Raw genomic sequence first — 23,530 nt, 5'->3', positions numbered from 1 at the left:
AAGTAAAAAGAGCTGGCATTAGAGGATTGAGCAGATTTAAAAGGAGGTCAGGAAATGCTGGGGGCAGTATGCTGAGGATCTGCAAATGTCACGGCACTAGGAGGTTGGTGATTTCAGTCTGGAGCCCTTGGGCTACAGTATCTGTACGTGCTGGAATGTGAGTGAAGCTGGATGGCCTAGTAATGCTACGTTTCATTCAGGCTGCTGGTAGTGGTAGCGGGAGGCAGATGCAGCAGAGGAAGTCACAAGGTCACAACATAATTATCACTAGTGATCATTATATTTTGAACTCGCTGCACGCTCAAAGTTTGGGAGGCATTCTTCATGCCTCCTGCCCTAAACTATCACTTCTGAAAAAACCTGCTATTTCTGCAGAGTTAGTATTTCGGAAGCTCCCGTCTTCCTTTAGTCTTCACAGCCAGTCTTCACTATGTGCATGCGTAGCATGAGGACCGGCTGCCAAGATCCTCAGAAGACCAGAAGAGCAGGAGAAGGATGAAAGGGGCCGGCCAAGCCCTGACACCCGCCGTCGGCATGGAGACTCCTTTCATGCAGCGGTGAGTGCAGTGGTTCCGGGAGTAGGGACAGGGGGAGCATAGCCCTGATGTAGTAGCCACCATCTGAATGAACCAGCACTGAGTTGCCCACTTTCAGCATCTTTCCACACCACCAGGGATTCTCGACATGCCGCCATCGGCGCACCATGGACTCTCCCACCGGCCCTGTGGCATGTGCAGTGTCTTTGTCTGGACATGGCTTCTGTGGCTGTGGCTCTGCGTCTGAGAACACAACCGCACTGACGTGCCCGTGACACCCATAACATGCCCATAAGATCCACTTTTGTGCGTTCATTTCAGGCTGCCTCTCAGCCACCATCCTGGAACGCCCATCACTGTGCCGCCCCATATCTGATACCGTCTGTCCCGATTGTAACAGCATCTTTGTGCGACCACTCTGTGTAACGCCTGCGCCTTAGGGATTTTCTGCACTTTTCATGCGTGCGCAGTAGCAAATAATCGCTCGACTACTAGAATATCGGCATTGCGTGTGAATTGCGTGCACCTCTCTCTCGCTCTCTCTATGGGGTCTATATACTAAGCCTTGGAGAGAGAGCAAATGGATGGAGATAAAGTACCAACCAATCAGCTCATAACTGTCATTTTTCAAACACAGCCTGTAACGTGATAGTTAGGAGCTGATTGGTTGGTACTTTATCTCCTTTCACTTTATCACTCTCCAAGGCTTTTAGTACATAGACCCCCTATCTCTCTCTCTCCATATTATACATATGTATTTCATTACACTGATATATTTGATTTTTCTTTTCATTATTTGCACAGATTCACACCTATCATTATCAAGCTAATCCAACAATCATGGCTGATCAGTTATTCACCAAGAAGGAATTCTCATCAGTGTATCAGAAGTACATGATCCCAGTCTCCAGCAAAGTCGTGGATATGATTTTATGTTATGTGAAAGACAAAGTAAGTATAGGCTGCCAATGTACATTATGCAATGGTTCCTCTCTATGTTCATGCGTGTTTATATCATACAGTATATGACACATCTTATAATAACTTGTGGGACCTTCCGCAGTGTATGTGGGTTACTGGTACCTTTATTCATAGTACTGGTAAATGTTCAAGTAGACTTATTAATTCAATATGTTCAAAACTACTCTTAGTATGAATGAAATACAGTATTAATAGCATTCAGAATATTTACAGGCTGTTCTCCACGGGATGTAGTCGGCATCCCGGCGTGCAGGATGCCGACAGTCTGAATACCGACGCGGGAATCCCGACTGGTCGGGATCCCGGCGCCAGTATCCCGACCATCGGCATCCCAAAGATAAGTATTGGGGTGTTAGGGGGAGGTTAGATAGCGGGGTTAGGGTTAGGCATTAGGGGGAGGGTTAGGCACCGGGGAGGATTGGGATGCGGGGAGGGGGAGGTTAGGTTTAGGCACTAGGGAGAAAGGTTAGGGTTAGTCACCGGGGAGGGGGTGTTAGGTTTAGGGTGCGGGGAGGGGGAAGTTAGGTTTAGGCACTAGGGGGTGAGGTTAGGGTTAGGCACCGGGGAGGGTGGGTTAGGGTAGGGGTTAGGGTAGGGGTTAGAAAAATACTTACCATTACTTCCTATGGGTGTCGGTATTCTGACCAGCGGCATCCTGACAGCCAGGATTTCATACCCAACCCGTTCTCCACTGCAGCAGTGACGAAGCCTGGTTAACCGAAATAAGGTGAGATTCGCGCCACATCTGCGATGTATTATCTTCCATAGGCTTTAGCATCACCCTAACAATGTGGGTGGAGTCCAATGTAAGTAGATCATGCAATTATCATACCATATTAACAATGATATGATAAATGACTAATTATACAGAGATTATATTAAAACATAATAACAGATAAAAAAACTAATCTTTCAAGAAAAGCAATAAAAACCATAGACATCATTATACCACCGTAGTGTCTACAGGGTATATACAATGGGTGTGAATCAGAGGCGGGCGCTGCTGCAATAGCAGCTGTGCCTTTTGTTGCAGCCACTGCAGCATCTTTACTCTAATGCTTTGGCGGTGGGCGTCCTATTCAGATCTCCACCGGCTGCGCCGCGGATCCATTGGCAACACTCACAGACATTGCACCTGCCCCATGGCAGCCCAGAATGTCCGATTGAACTCCCTAATCTCCCCTGCATGCTACTCCTCGCTTTCACCTCCTGCAACCTAACCCGGTAATGTGATACATTGGTCCTGATTGTGAGACGGACGCAGATGCGCCTCCATCTTTATGCTAATGCAGCAACCAATTCTGATACTTAGATGCCCACTTACAGCGGCACTAATCCATTTTGGTTCACCTTTAGATGCACCATGGGTCGCTCCATCAAAGCTTGCACAAGCCCTATGGGTGCAATGTCAACTGTGTGCACCTGTAATTTGCAGTGTCAAAGTTTGAAAGCTGCCACATACTGAGATCAGTAACTCTTCACTAAATGTATCCTGTCTCTCTTCTTAGCACCAAGGGCAGCCTCCTAAAATGGCGGTGGATGTTGGCTGTGGGACTGGGCGATACACTTTGCCACTAGCTCCTCACTTCAAGAAGGTTCTGGGAATAGATACCAGTGAATCTCAAATAAATTTGGCCAGACGATACACTTTAGCGGAGAATGTGTCCTACATGTGAGTATCATACAGGCATTAAACCACCCAGATATCACAATCTATAACAAAACTAGGCTGCATGACATCACACATGGTCTCTCCTCTCTAGGGTGGCCCAAGCTGAGAAGTTACCACTGAAAGATGCCTCTGTGGACCTGGTGAATGCCGGTCTCGCTGCTCATTGGTTCGAGGTCGATAAATTTGTCCAGGAAGCAGCCAGAGTGCTCAAGGCCAATGGCTGCCTTGCTATTCACGCTTTCCATCCTTACACTGGTATTGAATATGGTGATCTGTCAGAAGACCTTACAGAACTAATGAGAGAGGTGAGACAGTGCCTCAATAGTTGATTTATGATTAGATATAATTTAAGTGGAATGCATAGACCATTAAATCATATTAAGAATACTGGTGTGTTATGAGTAATTTCTTATAAGTATCTGTCACACATCAGGGTCTTAGCAACATTTATCGTGTTCGGCGGTGCCATCTTGGAATTATCCACACTTCATTCCACAATATTACTAAGTATCACATCTCCCGTATGCGATTACTATCCAGCAGTGGGCGCGGCAATATTAGATTTAATCAGGTGACTGATCGATCCCAACATGATTTCAGAGACAGTGCTCAGATGACCCAGCTAGTCAATGGACATTGAGAGCATCCTATATAAAGCAGCCCTTGACTCCAGAAAATTGCCAACACAATTCACTTCATCTGATATGAATTTCCTAGTTTCAGGTTTCAGTTATGTTTACTCAGGGCCTGATTCAGAGTCGCTCGCTCTGACAGAGCGCTCGCTCTGAATCATGGTCGGGCTTTTTTTTTTTTTGGAGCGGCCTCCTGGGCGCTCGCATAGCTGTGGTTGACCACCCACAGCTATTGCGAGTGGCCAGGATGATGGTCGCGGTGGTCAAGACCATCGCGAACATCGGGCTTGCGATGAGACCCTTGTGGTAGGGTCTCACCCATCGCAAGCCCTAGAGAGCTTTCGGCTCTAACAGAGCCGGAAGCTCTCCACTGACATCACTTGTGATGTCAGTGGAGCCGCCCCCAAACGGTAGGCGTTCTCATGGGAACGCCTCCGTTTGGGCAGCCACCCCCCCCAGCCCGCCCACCAAACGGGGCGAGCTGTCACTCAACATCGACAGCTCGCCCCCTTTGGTGCGAGACCCGGAGCGACGGAGTGCCCATCGCTAGTGGGGTCTCGCGCATGCACCCACGACGGAGCCGGCTCCATCATGCGCGTGAGCTTTGGGCCACCATCGACCCGGTTGCAAGTGCTCAGTGCTTGCGACCGGGTCTGAATCAGGCCCTCTGTTCTGTATTTATCCTGATGTGCCTGTTACACCAAGTGTCTGTGTTCCAGCTAAGACTGCATTTACTACAGCCTGGTTCCTCATTTTCAGGGCCTATTACACCATTGTTCCTTCTCTGTTTCAAGTACCCCAGATATAACTAAATGTTAATAAATAAATTAGTTACTTAGTTGGGCACCAGAGGTTTCCTAAGATCTGAAACTGAGACTTGTTTAATATTACAAAATCTTCACACCTAGACATTTTTTTTCCTTTTTTTTTCCTTTTCTTTTTTATTAAACTTTGCAGGTATGGGAAACTTTATTCATGTATTCTGTGAAGTCTACAGACCACATGCTATGCCAATACCAAAAGATATATGAAGCTGTGCCACTAAAAGACAAGATGTGGTGAGTAATTAAAGAAGAAATAGTCTCTTATGAAATAGATCAAGAGAGATGCGTATATATATATATATATATAATGTGTGTGTATGTAACACTGGTATCAACAGGAGTCAATGGTCTCTACTGTAGGAGTGTGCAGGGTGCGAATTGCTGGAGTGTGTCTAGCACTGTCTAGGGATTGTTTCTAGCACTGTCTAGAGATGGTGTCTAGCACTATCTAGAGATGGTGTCTAGCACTGTCTAGAGATGGTGTCTAGCACTGTCTAGAGATGGTGTCTAGCACTGTCTAGAGATGGTGTCTAGCACTGTCTAGAGATGGTGTCTAGCACTGTCTAGAGATGGTGTCTAGCACTGTCTAGAGATGGTGTCTAGCACTGTCTAGAGATGGTGTCTAGCACTGTCTAGAGATGGTGTCTAGCACTGTCTAGAGATGGTGTCTAGCACTGTCTAGAGATGGTGTCTAGCACTGTCTAGAGATGGTGTCTAGCTCTCTATAGGGATGGTGTCTAGCACTGTCTATGGATGGTGACTAGCACAGTCTGGGGATGGTGTCTAGGGATGGTGTCTATCACTGTCTAGGGATGGTGTCTAGCACTGTCTATGGATGGTGTCTAGCACTGTCTATACTGTAGATGGTGTCTAGCACTGTCTAGGGATGGTGCCTAGCACTGTCTTTGGATGGTGTGTAGCCCTGTCTAGCAATGGTGTCTAGCACTGTCTATGGATGGTGTGTAGCCCTGTCTAGGAATGGTGTCTAGCACTCTCTATGGATAGTGTGTAGCACTGTCTAGGAATGGTGTCTAGCACTGTCTATGGATGGTGTGTAGCCCTGTCTAGGAATGGTGTCTAGCACTGTCTATGGATGGTGTGTAGCACTGTCTAGGAATGGTGTCTAGCACTGTCTATAGATGGTGTCTAGCAACATTTTCATGAAATTAATTCTCCCTTTTGTCACAGCAACTGAGTCATCACTGGGGCATCAGATGTGCTGAGCTACTTGGTTGCTCCATGACTCACAGAATCACACTAATCACTTGGTGACATAAAACAGTGTTTTAAACCTTCTAAAAAGGACAAGTGGCGGTATTACTAATAGCAAACAATCAGCTTCTTGCTATCAATTATCCAGTACATTCTACAAAATGATAGGTAGGATCTGATTGGTTTCTATAGGCATCTTCTCCACCTGTCCTCTTTAGAAGGATTAATACTCCCTCTTAATTGGAAGTGCGCCACCTCTTTCCTTCCAACTGAACCCAGCATGACCAGTGTCAGCACTGAGATGGCGCAGCTAGTCATTGAGATGTGCTTGACAATGCTGACCACCTGCAATAGGCATAGGGGTATTGTTGTACTGGGGATTGAAGGATCCTCTGTGGGAGTGCAATAGCAGGGGATAACCAAGAAGGGGTATTATCAGCCACCGGAGGGAATGTGGCTAACCCTTACAGAGGCATAATTAGCCATTTCATGGTCAGCCTGCAGAGAATTCCTGTTTGGCTGCATCTCAAACCTCCATTAGTGTGTGTGCAAATTATGTTTTGAGCTTGATGAGTAGGATGTATAATGTACTGTTGAAAAAGTTCATTATTTCATTGCTTCACAAAAATTAATAAAATCAGAGATGTATAGCTGCCAACCTCAGGTTCATTTAGTTGGCATTAGATGTGTCTGTACCTCCATTCATCCTCATTGCTTCTAATCAGCAGACACCAGGACTTCATACACTTTGGCAGAAGAGGAGAAAGGTAACTGGGGGAAAAAGTAGAAAGAGTGAAAAGTGAAACTAGGGGGGAGAGGAGAAGGTGAAGGGCATGAGGGAGATTATTAGGGGTTAATGGAAAAACACAATAACAAAGGTAGAGGCAAAGTGAGAAATAAGTGTACATACAAAATCAGAGACAGACACACAGAGGGGGGAAAAAAGGAGCAATCACACACAAAGATTAAGCATAGAATCACACACACAAAGTGGGGAGACAGAGACACATATGGGAAGACAGAGGGAGAGAAATTGGCATAGAGGAATAAGATAGGCTTCAGCAGGGAGGGAAAATAAAGAGAGAATGGCACATAGGGAAAGAGAAAGACTGCCACAGAGAGACTGGCACAGACGTGGGAAGGCCAGAGAGACTGGTGCAGACAGGAGACTGTAGCACTAGCCAACATTAGGGTGTGCCTGTACAATCCCAACACACACCATGGTGTGCCTGTGGTCTCTGCAAACTTCTCATTTTCAGATCAGAGTCATGGTTTTGGAGTTTCCTTCAAATCATCAGTAGTTTCATATCTATGATTTAGATAAACAAAGAATGAAGCGCTGTTTCAAAAGTGGTAAACGCTCCATTCTTTGTTTATCCAATTTGTTTATGTTTGAATGAGGCAACAGCTCCTTATTTTTTGTTAGGTGCAGTCCTCCAGTGGACAATCAATTAGTGTTTGAGGTTATTGGTATCACTAGCGCCTGTTTGGATGTGTATTGTTGTGTGTATGTAATATATTTGCTCATACTTTATACATCTATATTTTCATCTATGATTTAGGCCTAGGTCACGCTGATCCACTGAAAGAATGGTTAGAATTAGATTCAGATGTGATTTAGTCACATGTATTAATGTGCTTTCTATGTGCTTTTTGCTCTTTTATAAGTACAATTTACTGCACTTGTGGCAAATGTTACCACAAGAAAATTAGGTTGTGACACGTTCAAAAATTTTAAACATGGCATTAATATGTTATATTGCAATATGGGAACAACCTCTTTATCCTATTTTTAAAGTGTACTGTTCAGGAGTTAGCAGTAAAAAACTGGGTTAATAACAGTGATGAGTGAATTTCCCCAGATGCAACGTTTCCAGCGGTAGTGATATAAAGTTTCTCTGTAGTGTGTACATGAAATTTAATTCTAGTCCAAAGCATTTCTAGTCGGGTCTCCCAAAATTAGTCACCCTGTGGTCTACGTGGTCGTCATACTGACCAGTTTCGAAGAGGTACACAGAGACACCAGCAGGACTTTTGCTGTAAAATTTTGTGTTATGTTGCTTGTTTGTATTGTCGGATGGCATAAGCAAATCTCACATCTATTGTGGATACAGATTATGAATACTTTAAAATCGCTAGAGAGAAATTGTGTTTCCAACGCACAAAACTTCTTATTGTAATAAAAGAAAGTTACACACTTTCATCTAGCACAATTAGCGCAAAGGCAATGAAATACATAATACGATACAGCCCAATACATACGCGTGCGCACCGGTCCCAGCAAACAGTCATCAGTCCAGAAGTCTGTGGTCATCCAAGAAAGAATGGCTGTAGACTAGGACCAGCATGCAAGCTATATACCCTCCCAGAACAAAGAAACTAGATAACGAATTTCCATTGGATCTTGCTCGTGGACATTCTGGAATGATGAAGGTCATTGGACAGTTCATATAACATCACTAGGGGCATGTCCCAGTTCTTCAGTGTTGCTTTGTGTGGTTTTCCCGCCGAAGAACTGGTTTAAAGTAAACTAGTAAAAAAAAACACTACATACATTTTCACCATTCTAACCACTATTTTCATATTGTTCATATCTTGCGAACGCATGATGCGATTTCCTTCCCGGTCGAACTGGAAATCTGCAAACAAACAGTGCGTATGGGGTATGGTAGGACTTTTAATAGTATGCGGTAGCAATGCGGTCGCACGATGCTAATAATAGCATATTAGCATCGCACACAATGGTTTCATGTTGACGACGCAAAATGGCATCGTCAGGGGCAACCTAAGATGGCGTCGCTCGATATTAATTTTAAGATCTGGTCTTAGCAAGTTATCTGGCTTCGACAGTCCACACTTTGATAGCAAACAACACGCTATCACACTCTGGTCTTAAATTTATTTTTAGTCTTACACTATGAAATATTACTTAATATTATATTATGGGATGGAACAATGTGGTCATTAAACCATCAATGATGTGTCTCTGGGAAGAACATAAAACTACCCTTATACGCACACCGTGGATCTTGGAAGATCATTGGGAAGATGTGGGGATGCACCTAACCTATAAAGGAAGTCTTGAAGGGGATAGGGACTTACATTATTTAGGATGTTTAAAATAACATTTAATAATACATTTCATGCATGGCTAAATCTATACATCATCTGATGGTACATTCTAGTTCAGGGTTGTAATACAGTTCTTCATTTACCTTAGTATGCATATTATTACTACTAACCACCATCATAATTTAATTCTCTTGGTTTACTTTAGCATTACATTTTCCACACTTCAACATAGCAGGAACACATCTGACACATAAGCGAATTACTAAGATGACAACCAATATGAGGATCAGGAGCTTACCTACACTAGCCACCATTTCCTGGACCCACTCTCCTAGACCGGAGAACCATTTTACAGGGTTCAACCAAGAGAACCACTATTCTACCTTTTCCTCTACCTCAGTCAATGAGGCATTATGGTTCTTTCAAAATTCCCATTTCAGCTGCAGAATTTCATCAATCTTCTGGTCTATCACCTCCTTGGGGTCACTAGTGTTATTTGTGATGTACGTGCAACACTTTAAACCAAATTGGGTGGCTAAAGTCACACAGTACCCTCCAGTGACAGCTGTTAAATTATTTAATACTAGTCTATGTTGCACAAGTTCTTTCTTGTAGGCCTGTAACTCCTTACCTGTGTACCTAAACGTGTCATCATACATCTCGGTGATATTATCTATTAATTTAGCAAGATCTTGAATGTATCTAAAATTTAAAGTACCCCGAGCGATCCTGGTGGGATCTAATGCTACTAAAACTTAAAAGCCAGTTGTTTCGCTAATCAACTGTGTGGCTGTATGTACATCACCAGGTATCATATATGATGATGGTGTGTTTTTATGAATACCAAGCATTTCACCATGTGTAAGGGTCATAACCTCTGGGAGTACCCTTCCCAGATAACATAAACCTTCTGAACTTGGAGAGAGCCACTTATACGCTTTCCTTCCACATATAAAATACACATCATCGGGGAGAACGTAAGGAATAGAATGCATCATAATAATTAAACACATTTCCCTAGCAAATGATTCTCTCTCAGGTTCTCCCATCTGACTAACACACGTTTCTGGTTGTATAACCCTGACACAGTACCCTTCTGGTACCCTACCAACCATTTCTTTGGTGTCACTATGTGTATACCGATACTGGAAGTGTCTCTCACTTAATCTAATTGTGCATAAAAGTTCAAAATTTATAGGTTCATTATTAGCTCTTAGTGAGAAGGTCATCGTCTGGTTATTCCCAGTCACCTCCCAACTTCCTAGTTTGTTGAAGTTGGTGATGTTCAAACACAAAAGTGATCTATCTACTTGGTACTGGTGGAGTTTAAAATGAGGTGGTTTGGACATAAGAAATTTTCCATCCAGCGTCTTCCCTTGTTGCAATTCTAATACCTCAGAGACATTTAATGGAAATGGCACTAACCCTACATTATGTTGTCCCTGAGGCACGTGAGAGCACACCCAACAGTCAGTCTGATTTAAAACTTTGCCCACCATGGTATGATAATCCTCAAAAGGATACCCACCCCAATACTGTTTATACTTAGGTTGGCACAGTTGGGTACATCTCTCATCAACTACGGACCCACAAAACTCAAAAATACAATATTCCTCAGACGATAAACCTTCACACTGTCTCCGAGTTTCTCTTAGCAATTACTGTACTGAGTTTGGTCAGGTACCGCCTTTGTGACTGTATTGCTCCTTCTTCCGACTCCACTCCATCAATATCATCATCGACCTCTCCCTCCATCCTCTGCCCACCATAACAGAAACAGGACATCCTGAACCAAACAAGGATGATGAGAACTCTGGAAGAAAATAGGAACGCAACCACAGCCCGCCATTCCATTGCTGGAATAATGGGCTATAAATTTCCCTAGCTCAGGTATCTCACTGCAGTCTTGAACTCTCCCAGAACAAGCTTGCAATCGACAGGTCCACGTTATCTGCCTTGACTCCGCCTTGTATCTCCACCGGATAGTTGACCTTTCTGCAGTGAGTGGAATGGACTCAGGTATCTCTCTCTGCCACTTTCAAGGATGTCGTACTTGTCAGCAACGCTTGATATGGACCTCCCACTGATCTGTCAGACAACCTGAATGTACAAAATTTCTGATCATAACAAATTCTCCAGGTTCAACATCATGACAGTTTGTTTCAGGCATATCAGGTGACAACAATTTAAATTTCTGCTGCTGCTGTTTCAACTGTTTACTCATTGTTATAAGATACCTTACAGTAACCTCGTTGTTACTTTTCAAATCTTCCTGCAGACTTATAATCAAATGAGGTTGTCTCCCAAACAGTATCTCAAAGGGGGACAAATTAACAGGGTGTCTAGGAGTTGTCCTGATGCTATGAAGGACTAGCGGTAAAGCTTCTGGCCATCCTAGTCCAGTTTCTGCCATGATCTTACTCAGCTTATTCTTAATAGTACTGTTCATCCTCTCCACCTTTGTGCTGGCTTGCGGTCGATAAGGGGTGTGAAGTCTACTATTAATACCCATCAACTTACACATGTTCTGGAAGACACATCTGGTGAAATGAGTACCCCTATCACTTTCTATGATTCTAGGAATCCCGTACCTGCATACAAATTCCTGAACAATCTTTTTAGCAGTAAACGCAGCAGTATTAGTGGCAGCTGGATATGCCTCAACCCAATTAGAAAACACATCTGTACATACTAATACATACTTGAGACTCCTGCAGAGTGATTATTGGATGAAATCAATTTGTATTACCTGAAAAGGTCCGTCTGTCGGAGGGATGTGAGATGGCTCCGTTGATATTGTTTTTCCAACATTTTTCCTCAAGCATGTCAAGCAGGACATTGCCCTCTTTTCGGCTTGGGAAGAGAAACCTGGTCCACACCAATATGCCCTGACCAACTTGCACATACCTTGCTTTCCCAGGTGAGTCAGACCGTGCGCTGCCTCAGCCAAGCTTGGGTAGTATGCCTTGGGTGCCACGGGCTTACCTTGTCCATCTCTCCAGAGTCCAGAGGACTCTTGCCCACATCCCTTGGATCTCCAGACTGCCTTTTCCTGAATGGAACACAAATTTTGCATCTCAATTAATTTCAGCATATCAATTGTTTGAAACATCATCATTTGGTTAATTGGCATGTTCACTCTTAAACCTGCTGCCCATTTGGCAGCTTCATCTGCCTTGTTATTGCCCAGTAACACTGGATCATCCTCACATGTATGGGCTTTACACTTAATGACGGCCACTGCCTTTGGTTTTTGAATTGCTGTCAACAGTCCATTTATGTGGTATGAATGTGCCACTGGTGTGCCTGCTGCTGTCATAAAATTTCTCAGATGCCAAAGAGCTCCAAAATCATGCACTACCCCGAAGACATACCTGGAGTCAGTGTAGATGTTAGCTGACTTACCTTCTGCCAGTTCACATGCTCTCCTTAATGCCACCAGTTCAGCCACTTGGGCTGAGTGAGGTGGACCAAGGGGTTCGGCTTCTATAACATCCTCGTCATTTACCACAGCATAACCTGTACATAACTCTCCAGTGTCAGTTTGTCTATGACAATTCCCATCCATGTAAGATGTCACATCTACATTTTCTAAAGGTGTATCACATATGTCAGGTCTTGCAGTAAAGGTCTGATTCAAATATTCCATACAATCATGTGCATCAATATACCTGCAGAACTCACCTTCCACCAGCGACTCACCACTCTCCACCCTTTGCGCATCCTGAGGCACATATGGTAAATATGTTGCTGGGTTTAACGTACTGCACCATTTAATGGTGATATTTGCTGGTGCTATTAGAGCTAGTTCCCATTTTGTGAACCTAGCTGAGGAAACATGTCTGGTTTGGGCAGAATTCAGCGAAGCAGACACAGAATGGGGTGTATAAACAATCATATCATGGCCTAATACTACATCCTCACTCTTACTGACCAATAGAGCAGTCGCTGCTACACTTCTTAAACACGTTGGGAGTGATCTTGCCACAATGTCCAATTGTGCACTGTAGTATGCTACGGGTCTACTGGCATCACCATGTTTTTGTGTGAGGACACCTGCTGCACAACCATTAGCTTGCGTACAGTATAAATAAAATGTTTTTTCAAAATCTGGTATTCCCAATGCAGGTGCTCTTGTCAGACTGTCCTTAAGGTTAAGGAAAGCCTGCTCTGTTTCCTCAGTGTGTGTGACACGGTTGGGTTTTGAGGATGACACCAGTTCCTGCAAAGGTAAGGCCAAAATAGAAAAGCCTGGGATCCATGATCTGCAGTATCCACACATGCCCAAGAAGGTACGGATTTGCTGTTGGTTCTGTGGAAGTGTCATGGTCTGTATGGCCTGTATTCTGTCAGTAGTTAGATGTCGTAATCCCTGGTTAGGCTGTGTCCCAAATATTTAACCCTGGTCTGGCATGGCTGTAATTTGTCCTTGGCAACCTTGTGTCCTATCTGTGAGAGATGAAGCAACAGTAGTTTAGTATCATTTAAACATGACATAAATGAATCAGAACACAACAATAAATCATCTACATATTGGATTAGAACAGATTCATTTGCAGGTTGAAAAGATTGTAAACAGTCGTGGAAGGCCTGGGAGAAGATACTAGGGCTGTCTATGAAGCCCTGGGGCAACCGTATCCATGTGTATTGTACTCCCTTGTATGTGAAAGCAAATAAATACTGACAGTCAGGATGAAGAGGGATAGAGAAGAAGGCAGAAGAGAGGTCAATGACAGTAAAATGGGTTGCATTTGGTGGGATCTGCATGAGAATGACAGCTGGATTTGGCACTACAGGGAATTGGCTCTCAACTACCTTATTAACCCCTCTAAGGTCCTGTACTAACCTATAACCTCTCCCACCACTCTTCTTCATAGGGAAGATGGGACTGTTGGCTACACTAGTTGTACGGACTAAAATCCCCTGCTGGAGCAATCTCTCAATTATGGGATACACCCCTAACTCCACCTCTGGTTTTAAAGGGTACTGAGGGATTTTTGGAGCCTGTCTTCCCACCTTTAAGTTGATCATTACAGGAGTTACATTTTCCATTAATCCAGTGTCCTGTCCATCTTTGGTTCAAAGGGAACCCAGTATTTGAGATAACATCTTCTTTACCTGTGATGGACTTTGCTCTAGAATGGTAGAGTGAAGCATTAACCTTTGCGGAGTATCCAATATATCCCTTACCTCGTGCGCAACCCTCTATATCTAAAAATATACCATCAGGGGTACAATAAATGACACATCCCATTTTACACAACAAATCCCTTCCCAGAAGATTAGTAGGAGCCACCATTGCCAGGAGAAAGAAATGCCTGGTATGCAATGGCCCAATAGTAACCTCTGCAGATTTGGTTAAAGGATAATGCTGCACTTTACCCATTACACCCATTGCTGGTAATGTCTTGCCAGTCACCTGTAATTTGATGGAGATTTTAACACTGATCTGGTCGCCCCTGTGTCTACAAGAAAAGTATGTTTAGTACCAGCTACATCAACCATCATTACAGGTTCTTCCCTAGTACTCCCAGTTAACCTGACTGGCTGCAGACTACAGGTGTGACCTGACCCCTAGAGCAGATTGTTCTGCTCAAATAAAGCATTTACTGCCACTATGTGAGCAGGCGATTGCAGAAAATTTCCTGCATTCTGGGGATGGTTTGGAATTCCCTGGTTAAATGGTGCCTGTTTCCTTGCTTTGGTTGCAGTTCTAACACTTTTGTGGAGAGTATGGTTTGAAAGGTTGTTGTTGTGTGGATTGGGGAGTGTGGAAAGATAATTGGTTGGGGATGTGGATATGGGGGTTGTGGCTGTGTGTGGAACGTGTTCTGAGGCATGGTATGTTGATATGTGTTTTGTTGCCGAGTGTGATATGTGTGGTATGGCTGTGTAATTTGTGACTGTGCAGGATGTTGTGCATTGAGAACTTGTAGTTGCGCAGGTGAGTAGGTGTCTGGTGGCTGTAAATGCATTGTTTCAAGAGCTTGAAAGCTAACAGCCATTAGCTTCTCACTCTGTGTTTCACGCTTCTTGAGGATGTTTTTGTTATGTTCAATAGCAGTTTCGCTGAGGGTGTCTATCGTAATTCCCCTCCACCCAGGATGTGAGGTCTGAACCCTGGTCTTTAGATTGTCTTCAAGACCATCCATAAGTACCGTGATGACCATTGCCCTGTGGTGTGTGCTATCTTTTATGTCCTCTATCCCAGTGTACTGGGTAATAGTCTGCAGCGCTCTGGTGAAATAAACTTCTGCAGACTCACTCTCCTTCTGTTTAATTGTAAAAATTTTACTCCAGTTAACTACCACTGGAAAATATACGGCCAATTGGGTGATTATGTGGGTTATGTTATCCTGATTACTCTTGTCAGTTAAGGGACTATCTCCATCCAATACACAAGCCATGACAAACTTTTTCACATCAGTATTGTGTGGAAGAAACACCACTTGCCAATCTTTGTTGTTTGGCTCATGAGCATTACCTAAATCTTTTATAAATCTCTGGCACTTTGCTAACTCTTTCTAGGGTAAGGGAAATCTGTCATTATGGAATGTAGCTCCACTCTCGTCCATGGACAATGCATTGCTACCTCCCTTGTAGGCACTACACCACGTGCGTCCGGATTCCCATTTGGAACTGTTATTGTCCGGACTGGATGCATGACTACCACACCGTTACCTTTGGCCTTGGTACTTGGGGGGTTCAGTCTATTACTGCAACGTATGATATTATTTACACCAGTTTCCGTTACTGTTTCTGCGGGTGGTAGCACTTCTGCTACTACCATTGGTGAGGGCACTTCCTGTACCTGCTGTAAAGGAACATTAACATTTGCACTGCATGAGAAATGGCTGACATTACAACAGGTTCATCATCTGCTTCATGAACATTTTCCTTAGAACTACTCAGGAGCGGGTACAAGTTACTTGTTACATTTATATAATTTTTGGTATGGGCTGTATCTCCACCTCACACCGCGTAGGGCGGTGGGGGTGCGCCTGCGCTACTTTTGGCAATGCTACCATGCTATGAATATGCATTCCCTTGTGGCGCGCACATAACGCTACTGTGCATTGCGTGCACGCTCCCTTGCATTGTGGATGCGACGCTATTTTTCGCCGCGTGCACACCGCTACGCCACATGTTTTCCTCATGCTGCCACAGTTTCAAACAATCGTTATATTCTACTCTTTTCTTCAGAGATTTCACCACACAGATGCTATCTCTAACATTGTTCAATATTTCCTCATCAAAACTGCCAATCTTCGGAAAAGGTTTTACACACTTTCTCATCATCTTAATCCATACACTACAGTGCGCAGTTGCATACGCTCCATACTTAGTATGCATTATATGCCGTGCCGACCCTGTCAGCTCTTCCACAAGCAGCGCATCATCCACCCTACCAAGCGACAGCCGGGCACCCATCTGGGAAAACGCTAAGCACTTTTCGCTAGTATGTGGACCGGCAGACGAAATTTCATAAACCGCGTCCGCACAACTTCACCTGCTGTGTACAACCAACCCGCTAATCGTTACAGTTAACCTACACAACAAGCAGCAGAATGCCGCCTATACAATATCCTCCCTTCAGGATAGGGAACACAAAGTACCTCCTAACCCGCTGGAACACATGGTACCTGGTAAAAAAAGAAAATCCCTCTTTGACTACTTTCCACTGCTTGGCAGTGATTTCATCCACCACAACTCAGTTCACATTCACGATCTGCCCTGACCGTGTGGTTCAATCACAATGCCCAAAGAACCTAACTGATCAATGAATTCTGTGATCACACTGAGAGCTGATTCACCTCTAGGGAACACAAAGTAACCCTGTCAGTAGGAAACAAACAGTACTCCTTTATATGCAATACACCTGCTTTTCAGTAACCCCAGTAAATAGGGAACACACAGTAACTCTATTCTCACCATACATACATGTTTATCATGCACCTTTTCTGCGCAGAAAAGAATTTAAACTTTTTCTCAGATATGGCAGTATGATTAAGAGACTTAAACAATGTAATCACGCTATCAATACAACAATGCACAACAATGAATGGTATCAGGGTTTCGAACACAGTGCGTTCTTGCCTGCTTATGGCGCCTTCTACCATTTTGTTGCGGAATCGAAGTATGTTTGCTATCGTGCGAATCAGTGTGATGTGAAAATCATTTGCGAGCCCCATCTATGAATACCTTAAAATCGCTAGAGAGAAATAATCGCTGTCCAGACAATAATTGTGTTTCCAACGCACAAAACTTCTTATTGTAATAAAAGAAAGTTACACGCTTTCATCTAGCACAATTAGCTCAAAGGCAATGAAATACATAATATGATACAGCCCAATACATACGCGTGCGCACCGGTCCCAGCAAACAGTCATCAGTCCCGAAGTCTGTGGTCATCCAAGAAAAAATGGCTGTAGACTAGAACCAGCATGCAAGCTATATACCCTCCCAGAACAAAGAAACTAGATAACGAATTTCCATTGGATCTTGCTCGTGGACATTCTGGTATGATGCAGGTCATTGGACAAGCATCACTAGGGGCATGTCCCAGTTCTTCAGTGTTGCTTTGTGTGGTTTTCCCGCCGAAGAACTGGTTTAAACTAGCAGAAAAACACTACATACATTTTAACCATTCTAACCTCTATTTTCATATTGTTCATATCTTGCGAACACATGATGCGATTTCCTTGCGGGTCAAACCGGAAATCTGTAAACAAACAGTGCTTTAGAATGGTACCAAACATGATATGTTTACTAGCTTATGTACCTTAAATATCGTATACATTACATTTCACAACATGATTATTCGCTAATATAACCTCTAATATTAAGCCTTTAATTGTGGGGAACCTTTTTATAAGTTTTGGTATGTGTAAGTTTAAGGATATTGTGTGTAGTCGCTAATATGCGTAGTGCGTTTTATGTATACAGTGCTTTGCTAAACAGTGCGACTGTGTGCTGTGCGTCTTGTATATTATATGTATGATTTAATGTGCGTATGGGATATGGTAGGACTTTTAACAGTATGCAGTAGCAATGCGGTCGCACGATGCTAATAATAGCATTTTAGCATCGCACACAATGGTTTCATGCTGACGACGCAAAATGGCGTCGTCAGGGGCAACCTAAGATGGCGTTGCTCGATATTAATTTTAAGATCTGGTCTCAGCCAATCATCCGGCTTCGACAAGGTAATAGACCTGGTTAATTACACAAATCTGCATAGAGTACTAAGAAAAGACAAGTTTTGAAATTTGTTTACTTAATATTGTCTAGTCTAGAAGTTAGTGTACAAAGCAGCGCCCAGCTGCAATGCTACTGTGTAAACCAGACCTCAGTCCAGTGGTTAATAAAGAACATAATGTCCGGCCTGTAGCCTAATGTACAAGGAAGGGTCCAATATGGTGGCTTGAGTACAAAATAGAGTTTGGTGGTTAGAGTAAGATTTAAGTTAATGTCACATGAGGGGTCTAGACTATTATCCAAAGTTGGTTCTGGCAGTTATACAGTATTTAAATATGAGTTGAGTTGGGAGCTAGTGTATGGTCCAGTCTAGTGACTAGTGTACAATTTTATCATGGGTTTTGAAGGACATATTTGTTTTCTAATTGGTTATGTCTACATAGTAAGAGACATCAACAAGCTTTTTAGTACAAGTAGCACAGCACTATTAGTCAGTTAGCTAAAATGGCAAACAACATATTGATGAGTGCACTTTGAACTGCTGATAGTGCCGGTGAGCACTTGTTGAGAAGGAATAGTTGTACTTGAGCAGTGTGAACTGTAGATGGTGTCGGTGGGCACTTGCTGAGAAGGAATACTTGTACTTGGTACTTGAGCAGTGTGAACTGTAGATGGTGCCGGTGAGCACTTGCTGAGAAGGAATAGTTGTACTTGGTACTTGAGCAGTGTGAACTGTAGATGGTGCCAGTAGGCACTTGCTGAGAAGGAATATTTGTACTTGGTACTTGGGCACTGTGACCTGCAGGTGGTGCTGGGGGGCACTTGCTGAGAGCACACAATAGTGAATGCAGATGATAGTAGACAGCACATATTCAGCTAATGATAGCTTCCCCATATAATTACTGCTCTTTAATAGGATAACATTTATAAAGATAGAAAAAATTACCCAGTGTGGACTGTTTCCTTTTGCTATACAGAAGACCATCTATCCTGCTTGGGCAGTCATTTGTTGGGGTAACAAAGCACCTTAACTGTGCACTTCCCAAGTAGAGGGTTTGACAGTAACGGAACTACCTTCACTGAGGGGGATGTGGCCTCTATGGGGCCTGGAGGTGAGTGGGGCAGGACTATGCCACATAGCCTTCCCGGGGCCATTGCTCTGGTATTTTATTCCAATCATTGGTACTACTGTAGTAGAAGAATAATGTACAGTTTGGCCACTTCTGAGCATGTGGGTGTCCTGTGCATGTGCATATTCCGAAGCGGCCTGTGCTTTTCTCTTCAGAGACCACACCATTAGCCCAGAGAGGTTTATTGACATTGCTGGGCCCTTCCTAAATTTTTTTTCTAGGAGGTGCGGTGATTCCACCCCTGAGCTTTGACATCCCAAAATCAGGCCCACTACAGCGAGATGGAGGACCTACTGTTGCCAGATCACTGGGGCACCTACAGGTTATTTGCCTGCACTGATCTGAGGAAAGTGTATGCGATGGCTCCGCACCAATTCTGCTATTAACGGGCTACCTTACAGCCTACTGCCTGCCCCAATACCACGGGTGAGGGAAAGATTCTTCACTCCAGTCTGTGAGGACACAGGACAGTAATCAATTTCTAAACATAAAGCCTTGGAACCAGGCTTATTGTGGTCTCTGCCTATAAGGAGAAGTTTCTCACTGGCCCTCAAGCCATGTGCACAGTAGTAGTGGGTCATTCCGAAATAGGAGCAGGAACCAGGAACATAGGAGACACTAATAACTGACTGAAGACTGAAAGACTGTCTGGACAGAAGTTATACCTGGCACCAAACGAGATCCATGGGACTTATGCCACTATATATATAACATTGAATATTCATTATAAAAGTCGCTGAGCCTTGAAATCCTATAATTAGTATAAATCTGCCTTTGCTCACCCTCCCAGTTAATAATCCTTTGCCTGCCTTCCTTTTGTCTCTTACAGGATCACGGACATACCAGTCACAGTGCAGATGTCCATAGCAGACATTATGGGCTTTATCCAGTCAGTATATATGTACGAGGCATTCGCGGAAAAAGATCCGTCCGCAGCAGTAGAATTCCTGATACAGACTGAGCAGAAGTACGTACATGGGCGCCCACAAAGGGGGTAGCGAGTAATAATTACCCAGACTTGTTTACGGGGCCAGCTACTGAGGTGAACAAATGCCCCCCTTTGCAAAGATTCTGTTTTGAAACACTTTATTAAAGTTGAACAAACAATTTAAAACAGAACCTTATTGAGGACGTTTAAAAGTGATTTTGTGCATAATAAAAACAAATTGCACAATACAACGTAACATCAATAAGTATTACACAAAAGCTACAATTCAAATAAATGTGTTGATATACGATTATATTGCAGTACTTTGCTGAATACACTCTATTCTTGCAGGTTCCAAGACATACTGGGAAAACAGGCTGATTCTACTGTGATGAATGCCCGTATTAAACACTATTGCATCCTGGCTTGTAAGAATTAACACGGTGACCACAGAAACACATTCATGACATCATCAATTAGTTTCTTCTTCCCTGTGCAGTAAACGGGACCCAGGTCGCCTCAACCCGGTTTACCTGTTCACACTGCACCACGAGCCATGATGAATTTGTGTTCAACCCTGCTTGATACCCGAGTTGAAATGCTGGGTTGCTCTACCCAGGTTATTTCAACTGGGCCCTTTCATACTGCACAGTAACCCGGGTTATTTGATGGCAGTGTGAAAGGGGTCTAACATACCTGAGTTGACTCCAGAGAAGTTTTTGATAAACATATAGAAGGTGGAAACTTAAGTCACCCCATTTGTAGTAACACATCAGTCCACTCTAATCACATTATATAATTTCCTATCGATCCATTAGAAAATAATAAAAATATAAATTTTATAAACAATCCAGCAAATGATACTTGAAACATTGGCTAATGCCTCAGACGCCAGGGCCAAGAAATGGAGCCTTCACTTTCATTAGTCTACTTTGAACATTAAGGCCCGAATTCAATTAGAGGTGAAAAGCCGAGATCCGCGAAAAAGTTTAGCGGATTGCGACTTTTCTCCAGTCGGAAAGTTTCCTCCGTATTCAATTCCAAAGAGTTTTCGTGTAAGCTAAAACGCAATGCAGTGTATTAGGCGAAAAAGATTCACCTCAAAGGATAACTGCGCCAGTTTTTTTTTTAAAAAGTCAGAAACACCCCAAAAAATGACTCTGAAAATGGGGGCAAAAAAATACAAAGTCGGGGTACAAATGTTAAAACTAGCTAAATAGACTTTTGGGGGGTTTGCAAGTATGGGGGAGGTGTTTTATTGTTTGCAGGTGCTTGCTGAAGGTGAGTTCTTTACGTTTATTAAAACTTCAATTCAGCAATTTTAAACCATGCTTGCACCCATTTTTTAGTACCCCAAATTTGACAGGACTACTTATTTTCTCCAAATAAAACTGCTTAATGCTATTCTTCACAACTTGGACAAAGGCGCTAAATAGAGACAATTGACAGCACATAAGTACCCCAAATAGCTTCAGTAGGGCTCTTCGGGGGCCATCTATACTGATCACCAATGTTAGTGCATCTTTTGGGCGTGTCAGGCTGATTTCCCCATATTTGACAGGACTTTCCGATTGTTAAAGTTTGCCGGGATGCGTTTTCGCATCTTTTGGAATAGAATATGGCGAAATTTTTCTATTGATTTTACCTTTAATAAATGGTCAGTCTCCTCTTTGTTAACTGCACATCAGGTGGCTGGGGGCACATGGGGTAAAGTTGGGGGTGCATCAGGCCATTTTTCACGAATGGAGTCAGGTTAGGAATGTGCTGTATCACACACACACACATACATACACATACACATACACACACACACCCTTTCCAGGGCTAAAAATCAGGACAGAAGTGGTTTTACGCCTATCCATATTTGTTGATATCTCGCTCCCAAATTGCTAATTCCCATCCCTTTTGACCCCCATCGCCTTGTCGATAAACACACTTCTGTCCAGAACATCTCCCCCCCCTTCCAACACCAAAGGAAGGGAAGGAGGAATACATGGGATCAATAGGATGTTATATCTGTGACATCTGTGTGTTTGTTCACGGAAGTGAAAGGACGGGATGCAGTCAGGAAGCCGACAGTTGAAATGCCGACCACCGGCTTCCCGATTGTCAAATCCCAGCAAGGTACTAATGACAGGCGTCGAAATCCCAATGCCTGTCATTAGACCTATGCCGGGAGCCTGACACCGGCATACCTAACAAAGGTAAGCCTGGCACCGGGCGCTGACAGCTGCAGGGGGAGGGTTAGGCACCTCCCCCTGGGAGGGTTAGGTTCAGGCTAGGGGAAGGGGGGGTTAGAGTTAGGCACACCCGGGGGGAGGTTAGGGTTAGGCACCCCCCCTTCCCCCGGGAGACTTAGGTTTAAGCTGCGGGGAAGGGGGGGATAGGTTTAGATACTTAGAGGGGGGTTAGGGTTAGGCACCCCTAAAGGAGGGTAAGGGTTAGGGGGTGAGTAGGGTTAGTAAATACTTACCTTTGGAGCTGTCAGGATCTTCACTGCTGCCGGTCTTCCGTCGTTGGGACATAGGTCCAGCGGTATTTCATACAGATCCTGAAATGACACGTGCAGAGACATAAAGTTTGTAAGGGCCCCTATATAACCACCCAATGGTGAAAAATTTATATAACACCTGAAACTGTGACAAAAAGGATGCCCCCTCCCCTAAGCTTTGGGCCCCATAGCAGCTGCACCCCTTGTACCTATGGTAGCTACGCCCATGGACACTTGTGTCCAGACCAATGGCATTCTAGTTACAGAACATATGCACCAGTGCACATCCTAAACTGACATACAGTACAGTATATAATAGATTGATAAATGAGAATGCACTATATGCTGAACAGTTGGAGTACATTTACCGTATATATTAAACTATTGTGTGGGTGATGGGGCACAGTTCAAGTACTAATTATTTACAGGTCACCCTTGTGCCAGGTTACAGTACAAGCCCTCACTGACTGTGCCACTACCTATGTAACCACACAGTAACATTGTGTCTCCTTGAGTTATGTGGGGAAGCAGATCTTAAGGAATCACTCTGGGAATGACATATGGACAAGTGGTCCAAGGTTGCCGTAGCCGGCAATTGGCTGAAGATTTTCCCTTGGCATAACCTTAAATATCTAAACCGCTTATTGGAATTAAATAACCACAAGGAGACTTAAATTTGGCAAATATAAATGCCACAATTTATTGAAAAGAGTAGTCATTCATCCATCAGCTTCACCAATGTGTGATCACAAGACACATTCTGCAGCCAGAGATGTGTAAATATATCTCCCACTCTTATTGTGTGACCTACTGTAGTCTCATCCTCGTCATTATTCTGCAACCACCTCCTGTGC

General features: G+C 43.6%; 1 protein-coding gene across 1 annotated transcript; it reads left to right on the top strand.

The window, feature by feature from the left end:
• The first annotated feature begins 1,376 nt into the window (after window positions 1-1,376).
• LOC148501834 (uncharacterized) lies at window positions 1,377-20,624 on the top strand. The gene is made up of 6 exons (XM_088449905.1): window positions 1,377-1,487; window positions 3,026-3,189; window positions 3,281-3,494; window positions 4,779-4,879; window positions 20,087-20,224; window positions 20,537-20,624. The coding sequence occupies exons 1-6, from the start codon at window positions 1,377-1,379 to the stop codon at window positions 20,622-20,624; spliced, it is 816 nt and encodes a 271-aa protein (XP_088306031.1).
• Window positions 20,625-23,530: the final 2,906 nt, after the last annotated feature.

The sequence above is a fragment of the Taudactylus pleione genome, unplaced genomic scaffold (assembly GCF_031769625.1).
Source record: "Taudactylus pleione unplaced genomic scaffold, aTauple2 ptg000500l, whole genome shotgun sequence".
NCBI lineage: Eukaryota > Metazoa > Chordata > Amphibia > Anura > Myobatrachidae > Taudactylus > Taudactylus pleione.
This window is presented reverse-complemented; position numbering and strand designations above follow the sequence as displayed.